The 24,461-nt window shown below is 34.6% G+C and overlaps 1 protein-coding gene across 7 annotated transcripts in view; it reads left to right on the top strand.

The window, feature by feature from the left end:
• Positions 1-16,166, top strand: part of LOC144967780 (zinc transporter ZIP1-like) — a 19,796-nt gene extending 3,630 nt beyond the window's left edge. For 2 of the 7 annotated variants that reach the window (XM_078905411.1, XM_078905415.1), the window contains exon 2: positions 6,187-16,166. In XM_078905411.1, the coding sequence (XP_078761537.1) occupies positions 6,222-7,301 (1,080 nt within the window). In that variant the 5' untranslated portion in view covers positions 6,187-6,221 and the 3' untranslated portion in view covers positions 7,302-16,166. Of the gene's footprint in view, positions 1-2,379; positions 2,504-2,537; positions 2,726-6,186 lie in introns of those variants that run through there. The other 5 variants (XR_013644465.1, XR_013644464.1, XM_078905413.1 and 2 more) reach the window with 5 other exon arrangements.
• Positions 16,167-24,461: the final 8,295 nt, after the last annotated feature.

Here is a 24,461-nt window from a genome sequence, read left to right as displayed (position 1 = left end):
TTCCATCATCCTCAGGGTTTCTTCTAATCATTTCATTCGTGATTATAACACCGCAATGGCAACCTACTATTCTGAGACAAATAAATCTAATGGAAGTTGATCCAGTTCTATTTTTCCAGGTGGGATAGCTGGTCCCACGCCTACCTAACTCCACACCTAAGGAACGGGGACATTCTTTGGCAATTCTCCTTGTGACTCTCCTGCCAGTTACCAGGCTCCTATTTGTTTTCCAGCCTCTGTTGTAGCTCAAGAGATACTCAAACTCCAAACAACGCCAAAGCGGTACCCCTTGGGATGGACAGCATAAAAATAGGTTGATTGAAATAGATAAATGACTATATTAATTTTGTTAAACATTCAATTATATTAAAACAGCGGACGTCGATTTCAATGCCTGGAGGGAAATAATTGAAACAACACGGAAGAAGCCACAACAAATGTTGCACATTTCAAATAAGGTTTGTTAATTATACCTAATTATAGATGAGACAGGCGTACACATACCCACACACACATGAGGGAAGTAAATAGTCACTACCACACCGCACATTACCAATGGCCATGGCTAGAACGGTAGCGTTGAACAATCTGATGATTAAGATTAAATGATTATAATATATTACAGAAATGGAAAGGATCCATATGCCACAAATCAAATAGTCGGTGTTTATTGTTTTTGTTGTTGTTGTTGTTTTAATAAATTTTCTTTAGTTTTCTAATCTTGGTATTGATTATAACATTGTTTTGTTTTTGCTTTTCTCATTTAATTGCCACCTATTACCCGAGATACTAATACCTATAAATCATTTCAACGATTTTTAACCACTTGGTGTCTAATGGCACGTGAGGCCTCAAAATCTGATGAATAACGTCAAGACCGAGGTGCACACTAGATTTCCGCTGGTAGAAAATCAAAGAAATTCACTATTATAATTAGGAATTATTGTTATTATTATTATTATTATTATTATTATTATTATTATTATTATTATTATTATTAATTATTATTATTATTATTATTATTATTATTATTATTATTATTATTATTATTATTATTATTATTAGATAGTCATACCTGATACTGACAAAAAAAATTGGCACAATTCAAAAAAGGGTTCACAAAACGAAATTGAAAAGTGTCGTGTTATTAGTGGTGCTCAAGGAAATAAATGATCCCATTTGTTGAGCTATTGAAGACAACTCACAGTAATAAACTTTCATCTCGTGATCGCCGTCTTGCTTTGCGACGTAATTATATTATTCTTTTGGTCAGTATCAGGCAATGGCATCACAAAGGCTACGGCACAACGCAACTTGCTCTCTCTCTCTCTCTCTCTCTCTCTCTCTCTCTCTCTCTCTCTCTCTCTCTCTCTCTCTCTCTCTCTCTCTCTCTCTCTGCTCAGTTCAGTTCGTCGAAACCGTGAAACTGTTCGTGGATGCCGTGAATTATTAAAAGAAGGACATTAGTTTAGGAATTCTGTCCTTGTTCGTTGAACCCGTGAATCTGTCGAACAGTGTTGCACTGTAGTTCCATTGATATGTGATATTGATATTGATGCTGTGCGCTCAGTAATAACATTACGCCAACCGAATATAACGTACCAACACACAAAACTGTGTGTAACTTTGACCGTTCTTGACTGATTGATACAATTTAGTGAGAACTATTCATAAAAATGGCTGGCTAAAACATTTAGGTGAGTAGAGTCAATTTCGTTCTATCTATAGATAGTATGCGCTTGGCTAAGAAGCTCATAACATTGCCATCCGGAAGTATAGAGGACCAACACACAAAACTGTGTGTATCCATGAACGTTTATAGTCAGGCTAATATACAGTTCAATGAACATTACTCATAAACGCGGATGGCAAAAACAATAACCAAGACCTGTGTGACGTCATCTTCGAACTATCTATAGTCTATTCATATCGAGTTTCGTCAATAAAATACGACTGAACAACTTTTTTGTGTTGTTTGCTGTTCTTTTAAAATTTAAAGTGATTTACGTGAAGCATCTGTCAAATAATCTGTCAGATGAAAACAAACCCGCAACATGCGAGAGAGCCTGTATTGTTTTGTTGGTGCTTTTGTTTGTTTGTGTTTGTGGTTGGGTTTTTTTACGCCCCCCCCCCCCCCCCCCCCCTCTCGTGCTACCCTCCGTAATCCCCGAACGATCACCACCCTAACCAATCTTATTGCTCTATTGACATGCAGAATAGCTTTAAGATATTGGAAAGGATCATCAGCAAACCTACGTAACAGAAGGAAAAAAAAAAGAGATTTCCGATGAAGATGGTTTTTGTCAGTTTTTTTAATGTCAGCCTTATTTCCACTTCGAAGTTGACAAGACATTGACATCATTATCGACCTTTCACCTTTTGTTGAGGACAAGCAGGTCGTAGGTCAATCTTTTGTTATTTGACTTCCAAGAGAAAACAAATCAAAACACCTGTCAAACACCAGTTCAATAGAAACTGCTTTTGGAATCGGTTTGTTACCAATGTAACCCATGTTTTTCCTATTTAAACTAAAGATTTAATCAAAGTCTTTGGATGAGTAATTGAGGGAGAGAGAGAGAGTTGTGTTAGAGTAACACAATCTATTTTTATTTTTGTTCGTGGTGTTCCCAACTGAGACTGAAGGCCTTCTACTTCTTGGATTCTGACTCTTACAAAAGTTCGGAATGCTGACAAATAAAACTGTTACACTGGTCTAACATTTGTGGTAGGGTGATAGAGATTAATGGAACTAACATAAGACGAAGTAAATGCAAATTAAGTACAGAGAATCAAAGTCAAAGGAAACATGAAACTTAATGTTTCCTTTTCTTCTCTCCGTATGCCTTATCTTTTCGTGCTGAACTGACTTATGACCAGAGACCAAATGCAGGAGGAAGGATTCAATTCGCCGGGTTTTTTTCTTCTTCTTTGTCACCTCGCTACTCTATTTTTAATCTCTTTTTCTCCCCTCTCAGAAGGTTGCACTGGTCACTGCCATGTCCACCTCGTGATGTATTTCTCATGTGACTTATTTTTTTGCATTGTCATGAACGACCCGCTTTCTTGCTTGCCAACATTCCTAACAGTACCTACTTACTTGTCGCTAGTCTCGTGTGTGTTTGACCATTCTTTTTACTCTCATGAAAATATTATATTTTGTGTTCTTCCCTGAATGAATACATTTATGTGAATTTTACATTCTGATTTTATTTATTTTTTTTATTATTTTTTTTTATAATTTAACTTAAATAATGCTTTCAAAAACATCGAAATAGGTTTGTACTGCTAATATGTCAACATAACAAGAGTTAAAAATAGATGGGAGTTTATTACCACCTAACGTGATTTGTATTGCCTGACAACTCTATTACTATCAGTATCAGCAAACTGATTTTTTTAAAAATTATATCCTTATCATATTATAACATATCATAATATCATATCAAGAAAGGGGTTAATAAGATCTTTGACATTTGGATACATTAAAATGTTTTTAGTCAGTATAGCGGTATTATTATTATTATGTTTACAACAGCTTTTTACACATCGCGTTGTATTATTGTTTTAACAAGAATTGTATTTTAAATTTATCATGCTTAAAATATTTCGAATATTTCATGAAAGTTCCATATCAATATAACTTCTCATTATATTAATATAGATACCTCCTGTATCGTCAGAAACAATTATCTGTGGTGCCTTTTCTGCCATATATTCCTCAGAGTTTTATTTTGTTTTATTTATTTATTTATTTATTTATATATTTTTAAAATTTAAATGTCCATCTAGAAGAGTTGATACTATCACTATTACTACCTCAGCTTTGAACTTTAGAGACACTTATGATATTTGAACAAATTTTCTCGGATGTTAAATTGAAATTGCAATTTAAATGATTTTGACTTTTTTTGTTGTTGTTTGTCTGAAGTTCATACAGTGGAACCGCCCGATAATGACATGCCATGGGACCGAGTTTTTATGTCGTTATCCGGAGGTGTCGTTATTTAGAGGTTTCCAAGATGGCGGACAAAGTGGGCGTGGTAAGGCCCGCGGGACCAATTTTTATTAACATTGACAAAACAAACAAAACATTGTAGTGGATTCCTCTTAGAGGGTTCTTCTGCGCGTGTCTGGATGAGACTTTTAGGTGATCTGAACTGAGTACACTGATAGTGTGCTCCTGGAATCTACATCTGTTCCCTATTTAAACCATTCCCCTTTGTCTTACTTTTTCTTATGTCATTTCAATTGTAAATCAAGAATGTTTTTACTATCCAATTTTCTTCCTTTTTACTGGCGCTGATATGACATAGATGTGTCACAAGCGCTGTAAGACCCTTTAAAACAAACAAAAACAGGTAATTCGGACACTGCGAGTAAGATAAAATTCCCCCTCCTCTTCCTCCTCCTCCTCCCACAAAAACACAACTACTACTACTACTACTACTACTACTACTACTACTACTACTTCTACTACTACTACTACTACTACTACTACTACTACTACTACTACTACTACTACTACTACTACACTACTACTACTATTATTATTATTATTATTATTATTATTATTATTATTATTATTACTACTACTAATACTACTACTACTACTACTACTACTACTACTACTACTACTACTACTACTACTACTACTACTACTACTACTACTACTACTACTACTACTACTACTACTACTTCCTTCACCACATAATATCACATTTTCCAAGATTTTGTGTTTACTTGCTTACACTTACATTTATACCTTGGTTTTTATTAATGCATATCAGCCAAGTCAAAAAAAGCTGCGTTCTCATTGGTTTCAAAAGCTGCGTTATCATTGGTTCAAGCAGGAATCGTTTTTATAAACTTTGAGTACTCATGCTTGGTATTTTTAGTATCATATATTTACGAAAACTGCCGAAAATCGCCAAAATGATGTCGTTATTCGGAGGTTTTATCAAAAAGTGCGTCGTTATTTGGAGGTTTTTTTTTACTGATCTTAAAAGAAATAAAATCGGGACCACGGGCCAATGTCGTTATAAGGAGGTTGTCGCTATTCGGAGGTGTCGTAATCGGGAGGTTCCACTGTAATTAAGATACTCGTTCATAAAAAAAAACACCATCTATAGAGCAGTAAAGTTAGGTGCCCCAAACGTAAACAAAGGTCGAGAAGCACGTGGCAAACCACATGTTCCTGTCTTGACAGCTCACGTTCCAATGTAAATAATAGAAAAAAATAACCTTTAAAATGTGGCTGTTAGGTGGCAAAAGAAACACATATTCATAAATACTCGATCATGCATCAAATAATGTCTAGATATGGATATTTTATGGAACAAAAGGTAAAATTTTCTAAAATTTATCAAAAGTTACAGTCTATCTATTTTTAGACCAGAGCAAATTATTGCGCTGGTGTGAACAAAACGAGAATTATTCGGAGCCTGATTTTCAGAATAATTTAGCCTTATATTATTATTTCTGCAACTGTTAGATTTTATGTAAACATATTTTCAATACAGAAAGTGGATTGCCTACAACTCAAACTACAAAATTGGGAGACCTATATTGTGCGTAAATTATTCCGGTCCCTAACGGAAATCACTAGCGACTTGTTATTGTTTACGTTTGGGGCACCTAACTTTACTGCTCTATAGGGTGGTCTTTATAGAAATGATGTGATTTGATCGTCTTATAATATTTCTTTTGATGAAGCTTGCTGCTTATGTCAAAGGTACCTGCTGGAATTTCACATCCGCGTTTTTATAAAAAGCCCTCTAGAAATAATTGATTAAGGTTCAAAATGTCAAATATGTGCTTTTGCTAAAATAATTTTACTGCCCTTTAAAAACAATTTTGATTGTCACTTTTACTACAATCACCTCAATGATAATCAATTTCATTTTGATCACTTTTCTCAATAATTTCCTTTTCTTCAGTTTTCATGCGAATTATAAATGCTGGTAAATACTCATCTGTTTATTTTTATGTGAATTTAGTCTCCTGCTTGTAATATTAGTAAAAATAGGAATGCCTATGACGAATAAGATAAGAAAAGTTCATATTTTTAAATTAAGCATTTTTTTTTTTTTGCCAGCTAATACATGTGGTAGTCGATTGAATAAATTCAAAATCTATAAGTACATCACATGATGAGTTTAAATTTTGTCATTTATTCTTTTTTTTCAGGTTTCTGAAACACATCCCGGAATAAAAGATTGATAATGGAACTACTTTTCACAAGAATCATCAGTGTACTCTGTCTTCTCATTGTGACATTGATATTTGGAACTCTACCATATTGTATTATTTTGAGAAGTAGAACTAATAGTGCTTTATCATGGAGAGAGAGGCTAGTGAGGTACTTAAATTGTTTTTCTGGTGGTGTATTTCTGGGATGTTTATTTCTTCATTTAATGACAGAGGGTTCAGAACAACTTGATAAATACTTTGAAACTATTGAATATGATCCAAAGTATCCATTTTTTAATGCTGTCGTAGTTATAGGATTCTTTTTAACATCATCAGTAGAGTATTTCACTCATTCTGTGCTTGCCCATAGAGAATTAACTTCCCCAAGGGAGGTAAAAGTTGTTGAGAATAATGGGAGTGAAGAGTCAGAACATCTTCAAAAGAGCAATCGTAAGATGTATGGAACTTTGACAGCAGAGTCATCTTTAATGGCACATCCGGATCAGATTTCTAAAAGTCTTCATGATGATACGGAAAATGAAACCAGTAATCTAATTCAGGACACAAATGAGACTAACTCTGAATATTGTAGTGCTCATCGACACGAGGGTTCAGTTCCAACTACAACTGCACCTTGTGAGCGGTCTTTAAACATCAGAAGTATTCTTTTACTTTTAGCTCTTTCTTTTCACTCAGTTTTTGATGGACTGGCCCTGGGCCTCCAGGAAACTTCTTCATCTGTGTGGACAATATTTTCAGCTGTGGTATTACATAAATGTATCATTGCTTTCTGCCTTGGTCTGGATATTTTCACAAGCTTTACAGACACAAAAGTGGCCACTTTAATGATGTTCATTTTCTCCTTGGTTTCACCAATTGGAGCCTCCATTGGAATCACCTTGACATCCACTGGAATCAACAAAACAGCACAACTTTTGTCATCTGGAATTTTGCAGGGACTGTCATGTGGGGCATTTTTGTATGTCACATTCTTGGAAATCTTAAGCAAATATTGGAAAGGAGGTAGTCATCTGAAATCATTTTGGGATATTTTATGTTCGCTCATTGGCTTCACAATAATGGCTTTAGAGAAATTAACAGATGCAGATTAAAAATTAAAAACAGTACAGTTTGTTTAATTGATATTGGATTTGTCCATTTTAGGATCGATTTAAATTGAATGTACCAAACTGATATTTTTTAATTAATTGTACTATTTTTGAGGCAAGACAGATTCAGTCCATTAAAATTGTCACTCTTTTAAACATAATTTAAATTATTTAAATGCCAGCACTTCCATATCCAAACGCAAAAAGTTGTCATTGGTATTTCGGACTCAATGATATGATGTCTTGTCTTGTATCAAAAATCAAGTGATGTTTCGCATTATCAGTGACTGAATGAGTGACAAGTTCGCAATACATTGGCTCTGATGTAGTGTCCTTGGTTAAGGTACTTTACTCTCATAAACTTGAGCAATAAACATTTAGGTCGTGGATAAATGAACATCACTGACCTTAATTGTAAGAACATATGTATATATGGGATTTCCACATTTCTACTCACCCCCTCTCGCATCCATTCCACCCTGTTTGATCATTGTGCATGGACTTTGAGGACTTTGAGTACTGCATCAGTTTTATCATTCCAAGACGTTTTATTAAAGATAAGGAAAAGTATTGTGCTTGATAAGCTGTGATTCAGTTTTCCATAATTTTATGCTCTTATTCTTATGAATTCCACTGACCCTAGAAAGGCAAGATTTACTTAATGGATAATAAATCTGAATTATTGTTGAGACACGGCTTTCACAGAGCACTTATCACATTCCAACTTTTGTGAAAGTCAAGTGACAATATGCATAATCAATGACTAGGCGGGGAGCATTATACACCAAATGGCCATATAAATCTTCAAAGACTGGTCTTGTAAAATTGATAATTAATAAATATTGAACTGTAAACAAATTGAGCATTGTAATTATTGGGTTATACACTCAAGTATGATTTCCTCGAATACGGTTCCTCTAATGCACGGTTTCCTTGAACTAAACATTTTTTCTTTATTATTCTTTGTTATCATTCCATTCCTTCCTCAAACTAATTTTTACCTCAAGCATGGTTTAATCGAATTAACTTCATCCAGCCAACGTAGAAAAGAGAAATTAATTTCAGGGTTAATTTTGATGCTCCCGGTCTCCCAAAGTGGGCCCTGAGGGACTTACTATGTCCTCCTATATCTGTTTTCCAACTTCCTTTCTGTTTTTGTCTTAGAATGAGATTACTTGGTTTTGTCCTGACCCTGGCTGGGAGGGAAGGTCAAATGTATAGTTAGTTTTGGGAGATGATATTTTTTATGTAATTTATTTTATATATTATTTTATAAGATACGTTTTTATTTGGTCAATGTAAAGTAAAACTCTGGAAGATATTTGATATTTACACAAGATTATATTTTTATAATGTTAAAATGATAAATCCCACCTTAATTTTATATTGTAATATTCCACTTTACTAACCAACATAGATAATGTGTCTCATTATTCTCCATTAAACGGCACACAATCTATTGTTGACATATGTCATAAATCAAGCGATGTTCAATTAAGTCAAAGATTGGGTGCGATCCATGGCCTCCCATAATGGGCAGGGAGGTACTTGTGTCTTCTATCCCCCTGTATCTGTTTTCCAATTTCTTTCTGTCTCTGTCTTGGAATGAGATTACTTAGTTTTGTCCTGACCCTGGCTGGGAGGGAAACAGTCGAATGTATAGTTATAGTTTTGGGAGATTATATTTTTCTCCTCTGTTATGCACTGTTATTTTTTTATTTTTAACATGTGATTTGTAAACATTTGAATGTATTCCTCTTAGTGGGATCTGGTGCTGATGTCTGGGTGAGACTTTTAGGTGATCGCAAACTAAGTACACTGATAGTGTGTTCTTGGAATATTCATCTGTTCCCTTTTTGAACCATTCCCCTTTGTGTTACTATTTCCTCAATTCTTTTTCCTTGTACACCTAGAATGCTTTTGCTATCCAATTTTCTTCCTTTTTACTGGCGCTGATATGACCCAAATGTGTTGCAAGCGGCATAAAACCCTTAAAGAAAGAAACAAACAATAAAGTCAGACCACGGATGACAATATCATGTCGCTCGGGCCCCATTTTTGTGTTCTTTAGTAATGTACTTCCATTTAGGAATGAGAACTTTGCTAGGCAGTGATGGATGTTGTTGGACTATTGGTACAAAATGGGTGCCTAATGGATGAAAAGTACTGTATTAAGTAGACGCGTAGTCTTTATGAGAATAGATAGTATTATATTATGAAGCATAATGAGAATGGTAAAACTATGGATATGTGAATAAGCAAATGCATATATTGATTTTTAAAATATGCTTTTATATATTCTACCTCGTTAAAGAATATTGAAAATTTGGCTACATTATGTTGACTTTTCATCTTATAATTCTTCCAATGTGCTGATTGACTTAATGGATTAGTATAACAATGAACAATAAATGGTTCTGTTTACTCATCCTGTTTTCTCTTCAAAATATTAATACTGTTCCGACAAAAGTTATGTAATTCTGCAAAATACTTTAGGATCTTATACTTATTACTTCTGCTACCATGTTCTATTTAAATGAAAACTATTTCCCATTTATAATATATTCTGGTATGCTTTAAAACAGTTAGATCTTAATTTATATTTTAACACCTTATCAAAATACAGTTTAGTCCCACTGCTGCACGAACTACCTTTTCAGTATATAATAGATCTATCATACTATAATACTTCATTAAAATTCATAGGAAGTTATATGCCATCGAAATAAGTCAGTCAATATAATTTTTCCAGGGCTGACAAGTATTTTCAGTAAACAGAACAAAACACCCAAAAGGCTGTTTAAAGCATTTTATGAAGTGGGCATTTATTACTTATCTTTATTGAAATGTAGTGGGACTTGGGTTTAACCCATTGATTTGTCAGTAAACGAGTTCAACTCATGAATTAATTTTGATTCATTGCATTTTATTTACTATATGACTTTTTTTTCTTCTCATAATTATCTGTGTGTGTGAGGGGTTCTCGAATATTGTCGATTTAAATTACTGAAATAATTTTAACCATTTTGCCTTTTATTTTGATGATTTAGTTGAGTATATTTAAATGCCATTGTATAAAAACTCTTTAATGGTTATTGAGTGTTTGGTATGGCTATTGTTAAGGCCTCTTCTACTGTACTCACTGTTGTCACATAGTTCCAGTATTCTGTAGCCTAAAACTGCAAATTTTATAAATATTTAAATGATTTAGTGACTTAACCATAACTTAGTACCAAAGATATTACTTTAATGATATTTCCAGCCAGGTTTTAAGTTTTATTCAATATTGTGTACCTGGAAATACATGCAAATATGATTTTTTAAAATTTATTTTATTTTGTTATGTATTTATTTGTTGTCATTTTTGTTTAAAGATTAAAAGTTATAATGTTTATGTTTTAATATAGATGGAGCAATCACCTATGTGCGCATAATTTTGCTTTAATCAAAATGTAAAACATGAATGGGTTCACTTTTTAGGTGATCTCAAACCATGCACAATGATAGTATGCTCTTGGAATCTACATCTGTTCCCTATGTCTGCCATTTCCCTTTGTCTTACTTTTCTTGTGCACTTTTAATTGTAAATCTATAACTTTTATTACTGTCCCATTTTCTTCCTTTTTACTGGCACTGAAATGACCTAAATGAAAAGTGTCACAAGCGCAGTAAAACCCTTAAAAACAAGCAAAAAAAAACCTCCTTCATGGCGGAATCCTTTGCTTGTGACTAGTTGGGTTTTTTATTTTTAGATAATTTAAAAATAGGCACATTATAGGTTTCTCATGAATTCTTCAGTTTCTTATTTGAACCAATACCCTCTGTCTTACTTTTTCTTTGCTGTTTTTAACCTCAGGTCTGCATATTCGTTTTATTGGCACTTAAAAGACTTTAAAGTGCCCCATGCCAATATATAGAAACAACAAACAGTAAAATGTATATGGAGAGGGAGGGGATACTATTTTTTCCCCTTATGTGATTATGTGTCATCTCTCTGTTTTGAATTTTTTAGTAATTAGATTTAAACCTTCCTTCTCGCGGCGTGGCTTTTCAATTGGCCTCATTTTAGACACGGATAATTTAGAATTGTTCTTTGGATTTACGTCTGTCCTCAGTTTTAAACTTGATGAGGTCTTTTGACCTCCCACGTATATAACATTTGTTTTTGTTTTTTTAATAAGTTCCTGAATCTAGTTATGTTTACCTTTTCTTCTCAATCATCTTGCTGTCCTCTCTTTATCCTTTACACGTTACTTTCTGTCTTTGTCTTGGAATGGGGCTACTTTGCCACATGACTTAAATGTGTTGCAAGCGCCGTAAAACCCTTAAAAACAAACCAGCAAACAATATCTTACATTTCTCTTTAAGTGCAACTAATTTCCTTATTGTGTAATTACTGTCATCGATAGGACGCTTAGATGACCCAAAATTGTCCTAAGCGCCTTTAAACTGTGTAAAAAAAAAAGATATCGTATTTTTAAAAAGTGTCCTCTTTCTGGAGGGTTCAGTCCATCGTGATAATTTATCGATGCTAATTTGTGTTTGGAATTTCGAATTTGTTCCATTTATCTGCTCTTTGATTATATGTGAAGGTACTGGGTGGGGATCCTGACCTTCCATAGCGGGCAGGGGGATCCAATCTGTGCCTTCTATCCCCCTATGTCTGTTTTCCAACATGCTTTCTGTCTTTGTCTTGGAATGAGATTACTTGGTTTTGTCCTGGCCCTGGCCGGAGTCCTGGCTGGGAGGGAAACAGTCAAATGCATAGTTATTGTTTTAAGAGATGATATTTTTTTCCTTGTAAATCATCTCTCTGTTATGTATTATTATATTTGTTATTTTTAATGTATAATGTAAGCATCTGAGTGTATTCCTCTTTGTTGGATTTTGTGCTTGTGTCCGGATGAGACTTATAGGTATCTCAAGCTAAGTATTAGGTGGTAAGCTCTTGGAATCTACATCTGATCCCTATTTGTTCCCAGTTCCCCTTTGTCTTACTTTCTCTTTAATCGTAATTCTAGAACTTTTTACGATCCCATTTTCTTCCTTTTTACTGGCGCTGATATAACCTAATTGTGTTGCAAGCAGCGTAAAACCCTTAAAAACAAACATATGTGAAGGTAACCAATCCTGTTATTGTAAAAATACGTTTGTTGTTGAGTTGAATGATTATATTTCAGATGACTGTATGTGACAGGTATATGCCATGGTTTGATTTCTCTTCATGTTGTTTCTTTGTCACTCAAGTTTGTTTTTTCTAATTCCAAAATTATGTTTTGATTATTTAATTTTTTTTTCTAATTCCAAAATTATGTTTTGATTATTTAATTTATTATTTTTTTTTGGCTACATTTCTTTGGGCCAGGGAGGGAGAGAGAGAGAGAGAGAGAGAGAGAGAGAGAGAGAGAGAGAGTGTGTGTGTGTGTGTGTGTGTGTGTGTGTGTGTGTTATGTCCACTGTAGCTGTCTTTACCAAATTTGGAATCGGGCATCGGTGAAATAGTCTGAAAAATGGTGTAGGTGAAGCTGATAGACAAGAGCCTACTTGTTCTTAACCAGATGACTGCCGTACTCTGGAAAGACAAGTATTCAAAAACTTGGCCTTAAAGCTTACCCTTCAATTAACGATTGATTTGATTTTTAAATTACCCTCAACTTGGCAAAAACTCTGAAACCTGGGATCTTGCGAAGTCCCAGGTTTCAGAATTTTTGCCAAGATGCTGGTCATTTAAGTAGATCGATATTTAGATGAGTTTTCTGGCCTAATTTTCAAATACTTGTGCCGACCACATATAATATGTAGCTATGTGAGGCGCTCAAAGGAAATGATCCATGTGTCGCTGGGAGTATTTCTTTGAGATATCACTGATAAATATTGTTTTGGGATTTTCCGATGAAAATTTGAATTTCCCAATATGATAGTTAGGTTTACATTATTTAAACTTTCTAATATAAGATATGTCCGAGGACACTTAAACACTGAAATGAGAAAAATTACTCTTTTCTCAAAACTACTTTCCTACAGATTGTCCACTCCAAACTGCCATAATTATAACTCAACCAGTCTGTTTGATTTTAAAATATTTTTTTAAACATGCAAAAAAAAATAATATAGAAAATTGTTTACACTTTCACTTCAGACCAATGACTCAATTTCCATAAAATGCGACCTTTGGACCTTTTCTCAATTGAGAAGATATCCAGTTTGTGGGGTGGGGGAGAAAATTTTTTTTTTAGATATTCAAAAAATCGTCTTATATATAAAAGCAGTATTTCTCGATCTAATCCAGTATTTTATGGAAATATTTTTATTCTGTATTACTGCTTTGTCTGACAATGTGTCTACACCACTTCTTGGATGTTTTTCATGTTCTAGTGATTGCTCTCTGTTTTTGAGGCACTTACTTTGTCGTCTATCCCCCTATATCTGTTTTCCAACATGCTTTTTGTTTTTTGGAATGAGATTACTTGATTTCGTCCTGGCCCTGGCCACATAGCCTACTGGCTGGGAGGGAAAAAAAAAAGTCAGATAATAATTAATAGTGTTGGGAGATATTATTTTTTTTTTTTTTTGTAAACCATCCCTCTGTTATGCATTGTATTATTTTTGTTTTACATAATATAATATATGATTTGTAAGCATTTGAGTGTGTTCCTCTTAGTGGGGTCCTGGGTGGGGATCCTGACCTCCCATAGCGGGCAGGGGGGTACATACTGTGTCTTCTATCCCCTTATATCTGTTATCCAACATGCTTTCTGTCTTTGTCTTGGAATGAGATTACTTGTTTTTTTCCTGGCCCTCGTCGGAGTTCTGGCTGGGAGGGAAACAGTCAAATGCATAGTTATTGTTTTGGGAGATGATATTTTTTTCCTTGTAAATCATCTCTCTGTTATGTATTATTATATTTGTTATTTTTAATGTATAATGTAAGCATTTGAGTGTGTTCCTCTTTGTTGGATTTTGTACTTGTGTCCGGATGAGACTTGTAGGTGATTTCAAACTAAGTACATTGGTGGTATGCTCTTGGAATCTACATCTGATCCCTATTTGTTCCCAGTTCCCCTATGTCTTACTTTCTCTTGGGTGCTTTAATTGTAATTCTAGAACTTTTTGCTATCCCATTTTCTTCCTTTTTACTGGTGCTGATATAACCTAAATGTGTTGCAAGCACCGTAAAACTCTTAAATACAAAAAATACAAATTAGTGGGGTCCTCTGCTTGTGTAAGGATGAGACATTTAGGTGATCTCAAACTAAATACACTGATAGTGTGCTCTTGGAATCTACATCTGTTCCCTAATTGAACTAATTCTCATTTGTCTTACTTTTTCTTGGGTACTTTAAATGTAATTGTAATTCTAGATTTACTATCCCATTTTCTTCCTTTTCACTGACGCTGATATGACCTAAATGTGTTGCAAGCAAACAAAACAAAACAAAACAAGCTCTCTGATTTTCATTTCTCCTTCAATGACTTTGACTCCAGCAGGTTGGTGGGCAGTGCCATATTTTTTTTCCTTTTTATTGTAATTTTTTTTTGTGTGTAAATAAAAAAAATGCATTATAGCAGCTTTAGAAAAAGAATACAAACTCGAAACAAACAAAACAAAACCAAAAAAAAAAAATAAAAACCCCAAATAACTCGGCATGAAGCATTTTAAGCTCAAACCATTCTCAATCGAACAGTAAAAGCAATACTATTTTGTTGTCCCAAGATATTGCTTTTTATTATTTGGACGGTGGGCGAGTGGAATTCCCGGTAGAGCAGGGGAAGATTGGAGTCCACATCCGGCTATAAATTCCATTTCTTCCAATCATTTGCCCTTTCCACGTGGCTTCGTGTCTTTGTTCTGGAATGGGACAAGTTGTTTTAACCTTTATCCTACCTGGTGTCTTTTTTTTTGTTTACATAAAGAAACAGTCAGATAAATTCATATAATAGTGAGAGATGATATACCCGTTTTCTTGTGTAAAGCATGTCTCTGTGACATCATGCCATTTTCTAACCATAATCTGAGTGTGTCTCCTTTGTTGGAGATCCCATGGCAGTGTCAGTGTTGGACTTAGCAGATTAGCTACTAGAGTATCTTGATCTTGGATTTAAACGTTTTGCCTCAGATCTCTTTTGAAATCGTCTCCTCGGTTTTACTATTTTTTTCTTCTTCTAACTTCTAGGGTTCACATATCAAAATATGTTCGACTGTTCTATGATCTTCCTTTTAGGTGAAGTAACCTGAAAGTATTGCAAGCGCCATAATAACACCAAAAACGACAAAAAACATTTTAAAATTGTTATTATTATTATTATTATTATTATTATTATTATTATTATTATTATTATTATTATTATTATTATTATTATTATTATTACCATTATTATTATTATTATTATTATTATTATTATTATTATTATTATTATTATTATTATTATTATTATTATTATTATTATTATTATTATTATTATTATTATGCCGTCAACTACGAGCGCTTTGTTCCACTTTTGTTTGTGCGCTAACCAATCAGATTTTTTATTTTGAAATTAACTGGGTGTTGATGAATTGGTGAAAAGAGAAAGTGGGTGGAAGCGCCAACGGTCGGCTGCTTTCGTAACTTGTTTTGAAGCGCCTTTATAAGCTTCGGCTGTTCAAGTATTATTCCTTTACTCCTCTCACTGAAATAATAATTAGCTCTTTGCTGATATTGACACTGCTTCAATGTAATACTAATAATAGGGAAATTGATTGCATGCACATCCATTTATGTGTCATGAATGAAAGCTTGTATGACTACTTAATTTGAATGTAACTGCCGGTTTGATTATTTTATTTTATTTTTTTTTTGGGGGGGGGGGGGGGGGGGGGGGGGATCTTTGTTTGTTTTTTGAATGTGTGTATCTTTTTTTTTTGTCCTGATTTTTTTTCATCTTTTTTACACATATTATTATTATTATCTTGATGATTGTGATATATCTAGTCCATTTGAAGCTTACTCGTTACATGATTTAGTTAAATAAACTTATATTGGAATATATTGTATGGTGTCAAATTATACTTATTTAAAGTGTTTCTTTACTTAATTTAAACAATGCATACATTAATTGTTTGTTGGATGGCCAAAATTATTTTTTTAATATCTCATGGCGGCTTGGTGTGTCTTTTAACCTCCCGTGTTAGTTTTTGAGAGACGATATTTTTCCTTTGTAAATCATATCTGTATTTTACCTTTATAGTTTTTATACGTTGTGAGCATTAGAGTGCATCCTCTCATTGTGCGATCCTTTGATGGGACTTGAGAAATATAAAACTTGGCATATTGATAGATCGCTGCACTCTTGGAATATAATTTTGTTCCGATTTTGAACCAGCCATTATTAATACAGGAGGAAACTCGTTGTACGCGATTTTACTAGCCATTTATCCAGCTATGACGACCTGGAGAACTGCCTTGAAGTTTCGACGAAAGGCGCTATAGAAATATGCTTATTATTATTATTATTATTATTATTATTATTATTATTATTATTATTATTATTATTATTATTATTATTATTATTATTATTATTATCCCATAGCTGGGTGGGGTCTTTGACCTCCCATGGTGGGCAGGAGGTCACGCTGTGTCTTCTATCCGAGTTTCTTTCTGTCTTTGACTTGGAATGGAATTACTTAGTTTTGTCCTGGCCCTGGCCAGTGTCCTTGACTGGGAGGGAAACAGTCAAATGTATAGTTAGAATTTTGAGAGATGATATTTTTTGTCTTGTAAATAATCTCTATCTGTTATGGACTGTATTATTTTTGTTTAACATATGTATGATTTGTAAACAATTGAGTGTTTTCCTCGTAGTGGGGACTGTGCTGTTGTCAGGGTGAGACATTTACGTCTCATACTAATTACACTTGATAATGTGCTTTTGTAATCTACTCATGTTTCCTATTTGAACTAATTCACCTTTGTTTTCCTTTTTCTTGGGTACTTTAATTGTAATTCTAGAACTTTTTACTATCCCGTTTTCTTCCTTTTTTACTGCCGCTAATATGACCTTAATGTGTCGCAAGCGCCGTAAAACCCTTAAAAACAAAAATATATATTATTATTGTCATCATCGTCATCATCATGATCATCATCCTCATCATGATCATCATGTCATATATAATATAATAATAATAATAATAATAATAATAATAATAATAATAATAATAAAAATAATAATAATAATAATAATAATAATTATTATATTATTATATTATTATTATTATTATTATTATTATTATTATTATTATTATTATTATTATTATTATTATTATTATTATTATTATGATTATATTAATTATAATATATAATAATAATAATAATAATAATAATAATATAATAATAATAATATATATAATTATTATTATTATTATTATTATTATTATTATTATTATTATTATTATTATTATTATTATTATTATTATTATTATTATTATTATTATAAAACTGGCAAACAGAGAGTAATCTTCTCATCTTAGTTATGATATAACGACCCAGACATATTCTTTTCCAGAGCCTGGATGCTGGATAGTGTTTTTAACCTCCTGTTTTTGGCGGGGAGGTGACTATTGTTGTGTCTTCTATCTCCCTATATTTCTTTCTGTCTTTCTGGGTGGGGTTCCTGACCTCCCATAGTGGGCAGGGAGGTACTTACTGTGTCTTCTATCCCCCTATATCTGTTTTCCAACTTGCTTTCTGTCTTGTCTTAGAATGAGATTACTTGGTTTTGTCCTGACCCTGGCCGGATACCCTGGCTGAGAGGGAAACATTCAAATTTATGGTTAGTTTTGGGAGATGATAATTTTTTCCTTGTAAATCATATCTCTGTTATGCACTGTATTATGTTTTGTATATTATATATCATTTGTAAACATTTGAGTGTATTCCTCTTAGTGGGGACCTGTGCTTGTGTCTGGATGAGACTTTTAGGTGATCTCAAACTAAGTACTTTGGCGGTGTGCTCTTGGAATCTACATCTGTTCCCTATTTGAACCAAATCCCTTTGTCTTACCTTTTCTTTTGTGCTTTAATTGTAATTCTAGAACAATTTACTATCCCATATTCTCCCTTTTTACTGGCGCTGATATGACCTCAATGTGTTGCAAGCGCCGTAAAACCCTTAAAAACAAACAAAAACAAATAAAAAAACATCTTTCTGTCTTTAGCTTGTAGTGAAATTAATTAGTTTCTGGGTGGAGTACTTTGACTTCCCATGTTGGGCAGGAGGTCACGCTGTGTTTTCTACCCCCTTCTATCTGTTTTCCTTGTTGCTTTCTGTCTTTGTCTTGTAATAGGATTACTTAGTTTTGTCCCAACCCTGGCTGTCATCCTTGACTGGGAGGGAAACAGTCAAATGTATAGTTATATTTTTGGGAGATAATATTTTTTCCCCGTGTAAATCATCTCTCTGTTATGTATTGTTAATTATGTCTTCTGTAAACATTTGAGTGTGTTCTTCTTAGTGGGATCTTTTGCTAGTGTCTGAATGAGACTATAAAAATAGTGGTCTTAAACTAAGTACATTGATGGTATGCTCTTGGAATCTACATAGCGGACAGGAAGTCATTTGCTGTGGCTTCTATCCCCCTATATCTGTTTTCTGAGTTTTCTTTCTGTCTTTGTCTTGAAATGGGATTACCAAAAAAGAAAAGAAAAATAAAATAAAATAAAATATTGATTCTACGGACATTGACTTCGTGGATGGAGTTCACAGAAACATGTGTTTCGGCCATAATAAGTGATAATTTATATTAGCTCCAACCAACGTCATCGAGCACTCTAGTACCTACAACGTAGGTATATATTATTATTATATATATATATATATATTATATATATATATATATATATATATATATATATATATATATATATATATATAATATATATATTATTTTAATATTTACCACAATATTGGATGCAGTCTACATCGATGTTTCAGGCCTTTTCAGCCATCGTCAGAACTGTGTGTTACATGAGTTTGGTTTGTTGTGTGTTGTTGCTTGTTGAAGTGGTTCCGTAGGTTTGTAGTTGATTAGTAAGTACTTCCGTCGATGTGGACAAGTATTGTACATCTCATTTTTCGTGTTGAGTGTGGCTTCACGAGGGTGTTTGATTATAGTATATTTCTCTTCCAGGCATAAGCTACATTGTTTTGATGTTGGTGTGTATCCTGTTGCTTTAGATATAATTTTCCATGAAATGTTGTGGTTTAGTTTGTTGTCATTTAATTTCCAAATATGTTCGCTGAGTTTTGTGAATGTTTTTTTGTTAGTGTTTCTAAATGTTGAGGTGTGGAGGTTGTATCTTGTATTTTTTGTATCTTGTATCCATTGCTACATGTCGAGCACTTTCGTACCATATTTGTATCCAACACGATTCAATATATATATATATATATATATATATATATATATATATATATATATATATATATATATATATATATATATTATATATTGTGTGTGCAAACACTGGAGTGTTTTCCTCTTAATAGGATCCCGTACTTGTGCCTGGATAAGACTTTTAGGTAATATTTTTTCCTCCTAAATCGTCTCTCTATTTAGTACTGTTACATTAATGTTTTAAATATTAATATACTGATTTGTAAACATTTGAGTGTATTCCTCTTAGTGGGAACCTGTGTTTGTGTCTGGATGAGACTTTTAGGTGATCTCAAACTAAATACACTGATAGTGTGCTTTTGGAATCTACCTCTGTTTCCTCCATCAGAAAGACTTGGCATTAGCCAAGGGTGCTCGAAAACGATGGAATTTAATTGAAGCCCTAAATGGAACTGCAACTCCACAAAACAGTCGAATTATTGCACGACATTAAAAAGATGAATAAACCCTTATAGAGTTTCTATTGGAAACCATTAAAGAATCTCCCTTTCGGTAGAACTATTGGTGACATCAGACTAGCACGACGTGGGAAGGGGAGGGGGGGGGGGGGGGGGGGTGGCTAAATGCTCCAGTGATATGCGTATGACCGGGCTCATATTCATATCCTTTTCTTTTACCTAAGGTGGCTGTTGATGTGATAGGTATGGTGTTAGCTTTAGTTGTTTTTTTGTTTTTTTTTTGTGTTTTTTTTTTTTGTCCACTCAATTCTGATGTTGAAAATGTAAGTAGTCTAAGAGCCACAAGGCGGTTGAAACCGCATTTTATTCTGTTTCTGTCGCGTTAAAATTAAATGTAACTGCTTGGTACCCTTTGGATAAGACGTATCGCAAAATACTTCCCGCCAAATCTAATACATCCAGCTACCCAATCACTGTTGGGTGGACGGGAGCAAGGGGGAGGGGGGGGGGGGGGGGGGGGAAGAAGTTTAAAAAAATGATAGATCCCAAACCTTATTCGTGTGAAGCGAGTACCCTACCAACCGAATTGTCGGGACCCACGGGTCTAATATTAGATACATGTAAATGTTGCACTAAAAGATCAAACGAATAATGGATGCCCCTCCAGGTAAAATCCCATCGTCCTTTCTTCTTCTTCTTGTGGAAACCTCCAATATTGTCGAGGATCACTCCACAGTTTGTAGGGTATTACATTTTAAACTTGTTAAAACACTGCACATTCTACTAATAAAAAATACTAGATTGAAAAGTCACGATGTGAGCTCTAGCAACCGCATGAAGACATGTTGGCATCCGTTTTCGGCCACGGCAGCTGGGAGCCTATTCCACAGTCGGGCAGTGAAAGGGAAAAACTAATACAGGTGGGCGTGTGACGAACGATTTTCTTTCACTGCGTGATTTCTTTATCATTCGTCAGTGTCTCATTCAAAACCACTTCAAATCTAGTGGACAACATATATCTGCCATGGGAAATTAGCATCTCGAGATAAAACACTCAAAACATGGAAAGACTTTTCTCCAATAAAGCTCTAACTTTTGCTAGCTGGATTTGGTCATTATGTAGGAAACCTTCCCATTATATAACGGGACGCTAAATCCTGCTCCTCACTTCCCGCTTAAGGCTTATTTACCTGTCCAATTGTCTGCCATTGTATGCATATCTCCTGCTAATTACCCTTTCCAAACAAGACTCCAACGTGCATATGCCCTGAGGTTCTCGTCTCGTTCAGGGTAGCTAAAATTGCACTTAACGTTATCCCTTCCCGCTATAGTTCTTAACCAAAAGCATCTGAATATCATTGGCTATCTAAATAGGAACATTCTTTCTGATTGGTTATCCCCATAATTCCATAGCGTCCCCTTTACTTCACAAAATCAAATTCATCTCTGAATTGAATCACACACACGCTAAGAATCCCAAGAAAGAAGAACTATCCCTCCAATTTCAAACTTGTAAAAGTGTAACTTCTCTCGGTTGAAGGTAAAATGAATTATTGGTTAACATTCAAAGTGGAACGAGATATTACTGTGAATTCAATGCTTAATCTACCATTACTATTATAGTTTGTGTATATATTTTAATTGTGCTATTCTATGGATGCTCGTCCTTGTCCTTGAAGCACCCAGTCCGTGCCGAATCCCTGCCTCCCAGTCCTTGCTTAGTTGTAAACCCCTGATGTCAGTCATCGCCGACACCAGAACCTTCATGTCAGCCCATAACTACAACACACTGTTGTGAAGTCCAGAAAACCCTGGAAGAAGGAGCCAACCTTGGAACTAGCTGATACATTTGCCTCAATCAAGCAAGCTGGCTGTATAAGATAAGCTAAACGGGCTTATACCATTTTCAAATGTATTTTCCACGGACACAAATGATTACAAATTAAATAAATAAATCAATCACTGGCTGCCATCAGGTTGTCATGGAAAGGATGCCAAGTTAATTCGCTGTCATAAAGGAAGAAATCTTAATAAATCAATAGATAAATAAATAATAAATTAGATCCACTAACTTAGAGCTATTCTTCCTGATATTAAATAAATACTTATTCTTTCTACCTTTTCCTGTAACAATCTAATCAAACTTTATGTATAGAATTGTTATTATTGTATTGGGCGTTACTATTGTCTTGACTCACTTGTTATCAATACAATTAAGTTATAAGGGACCCTAAGGCAATTCTTAATCACCCCTAGATTAAACCTGAGCCGTTTGTGGTATAAGTTGAGTGGCGCAGCCGGTAACGAGAGCCATAGCGCGCATACTAGTTCGAATCCAGACCATTGAGCTATCGGTTGGACTCGATCCCACAAAAATAACACACAAACCCGCCACAGGGCGTTCATTTTTTATGTTGGGATGGTTACTCTTGCTGCGTGTCCCCTCGTTATTCTTGTGCTGATATTTTGATAACGTTTGGTAGTTTAAGGCACGACTTTTTGTAGTAGATCTTGTGGAACATTTTAATTTTTTTCTATTTTTCTTCTCTTTTCCAGAGGTTCAAGGTCAATCCGTTGTGTTATTTCAGATGCGCTTGAGAAAGAATCGAATGTGTTTGTGATGCGTTTTGCTGTTCTTCTTTGGATGTTTTCTAAATTGTCGATGTTTTTCTTTGTATATGGGTCCCAGATTGAGCTGCCATACTCCAAAATTGGTCGAACAATAGTTTTAAAAGCAAGAGTTTAAGTTGAATTTGGGCATCTTTTTTAAATTGCGGGTGATGTAAGCGCTCGTTTGATTTGCCTTTGAAGCCATATGACATATTATATGTGGTCGTTCCTTTTACGGTTTTTAGCAAACTTAATGCCAAGGTATTTTGCTGTCTTTACATGTTCCAGGTTTTGACCATGAAGTTGATATTCAAATATAATCGCTGCTTTCTTATTTGTGATGGTAAGAGCATTGCATTTTGATACGTTGAATTCCATTTGATTTATTGTTACCCAGTCTTGTAGTTTAGCTAGATCCTAATTTCGTGTTCTGCAGTCATATGTTGTTCATATCTGATTATATAGGTAATGCCGCGTCTCTTCGCTGACGACACAGCATTACGGTAATGCTGTGTCGTCAGCGAAGAGGCGCACTTTTGACCTTACACCTCGTGGAAGATCTTTTATGTACACTAAAAATAGGGTGAGCCCAAGGACTGAGCCCTGAGGTACACCTGATGTCACCATCCCGATAGTGGAAGTCTCGCCGTCGACAAGAACTTGTTGGTTGCGGTTGTCAAGAAACGCTGCAATCCATTGTAAGGTTTTGTTCCTGATGCCAATATCATACAATTTCTGGATTAGCCGGTGTACCACGCGAGAATGACTCTACCAAAAAAAAGACTCTGGAGTTAAATTGACGTACGCGAGGGGGCGTGAGAGTCATTCTGGCGTGCTACACCGGTGGTGAGGAACCTTGTCGAAGGCCTTGGCAAAGTCCAGTAGCACTAGATCAATTTGACCTCCTTTGTCAAAAGCAGCTGATAGATCATGTGTTAATAATATAAGTTGTGTTTGACATGATCGATGCTTTCTAAATCCGTGCTGTTGATCACAAAAAAAAAAACTGTTTGTTTCGAGATATTCAGTTATTGAGGATCTCACTATATGCTCTAACAGTTTGCAGCAGATGCGTTAGTGAAATGGGACGGTGGTTTTGAGCTCTGTCCTTTGTATTTGTAATTTACTTAGCTTTCCCGGCTTCAGAAGGAAACAATTAATTACGGAATGGAGGTCGAGTTATTAGATCGCGGTACCTCGGGGTGGGAACTACATTCCTCTGATCTGGAAGTAAAAGGAGGCATTGGATATCTGACCGGAACAGCAAAAAGCATAGTTACCCATGGGATGTCTAGCGGTGGCTACTCTGCACCAACGTATACTGATGACGCAGTCATCCTCTTGCACACAGTGTTGTAACGGTCCGGGAGACGTGGAGCATTCGGTGGAATGTTGCATTGTGACGTGGCTATCTGATGATTTCATGACGTTTCCAAAGGGCGGTAAACGAATTTACGACTTGCGTTGATCTTTCTTTCTTTCTCTTTCTCACTCTCTAGACACTCACCAGACTAATTTATGCTCTTGAAGTCGACTACGGTCTGTTTGGACAAGTCCCAAGAGATATACTTTTTCTTGAGTGCTTGTAAACACCGACTTATAAATTCTCGATTGATAAACCTTTGACCGTCACATCATCATGAATGGCATTACTACTACCACAACCATCATCATTATCACTATCACTATTATCATCATCATCATCATCATTGTCTGATCAGC

Source organism: Berghia stephanieae, chromosome 3 (genome assembly GCF_034508935.2).
Source record: "Berghia stephanieae isolate SIO BIC M18660-M18661 chromosome 3, UCSD_Bste_1.3, whole genome shotgun sequence".
NCBI lineage: Eukaryota > Metazoa > Mollusca > Gastropoda > Nudibranchia > Aeolidiidae > Berghia > Berghia stephanieae.
Note: the sequence above shows the minus strand (reverse complement) of the source record. Positions and strands in the feature narration are given on the sequence as shown.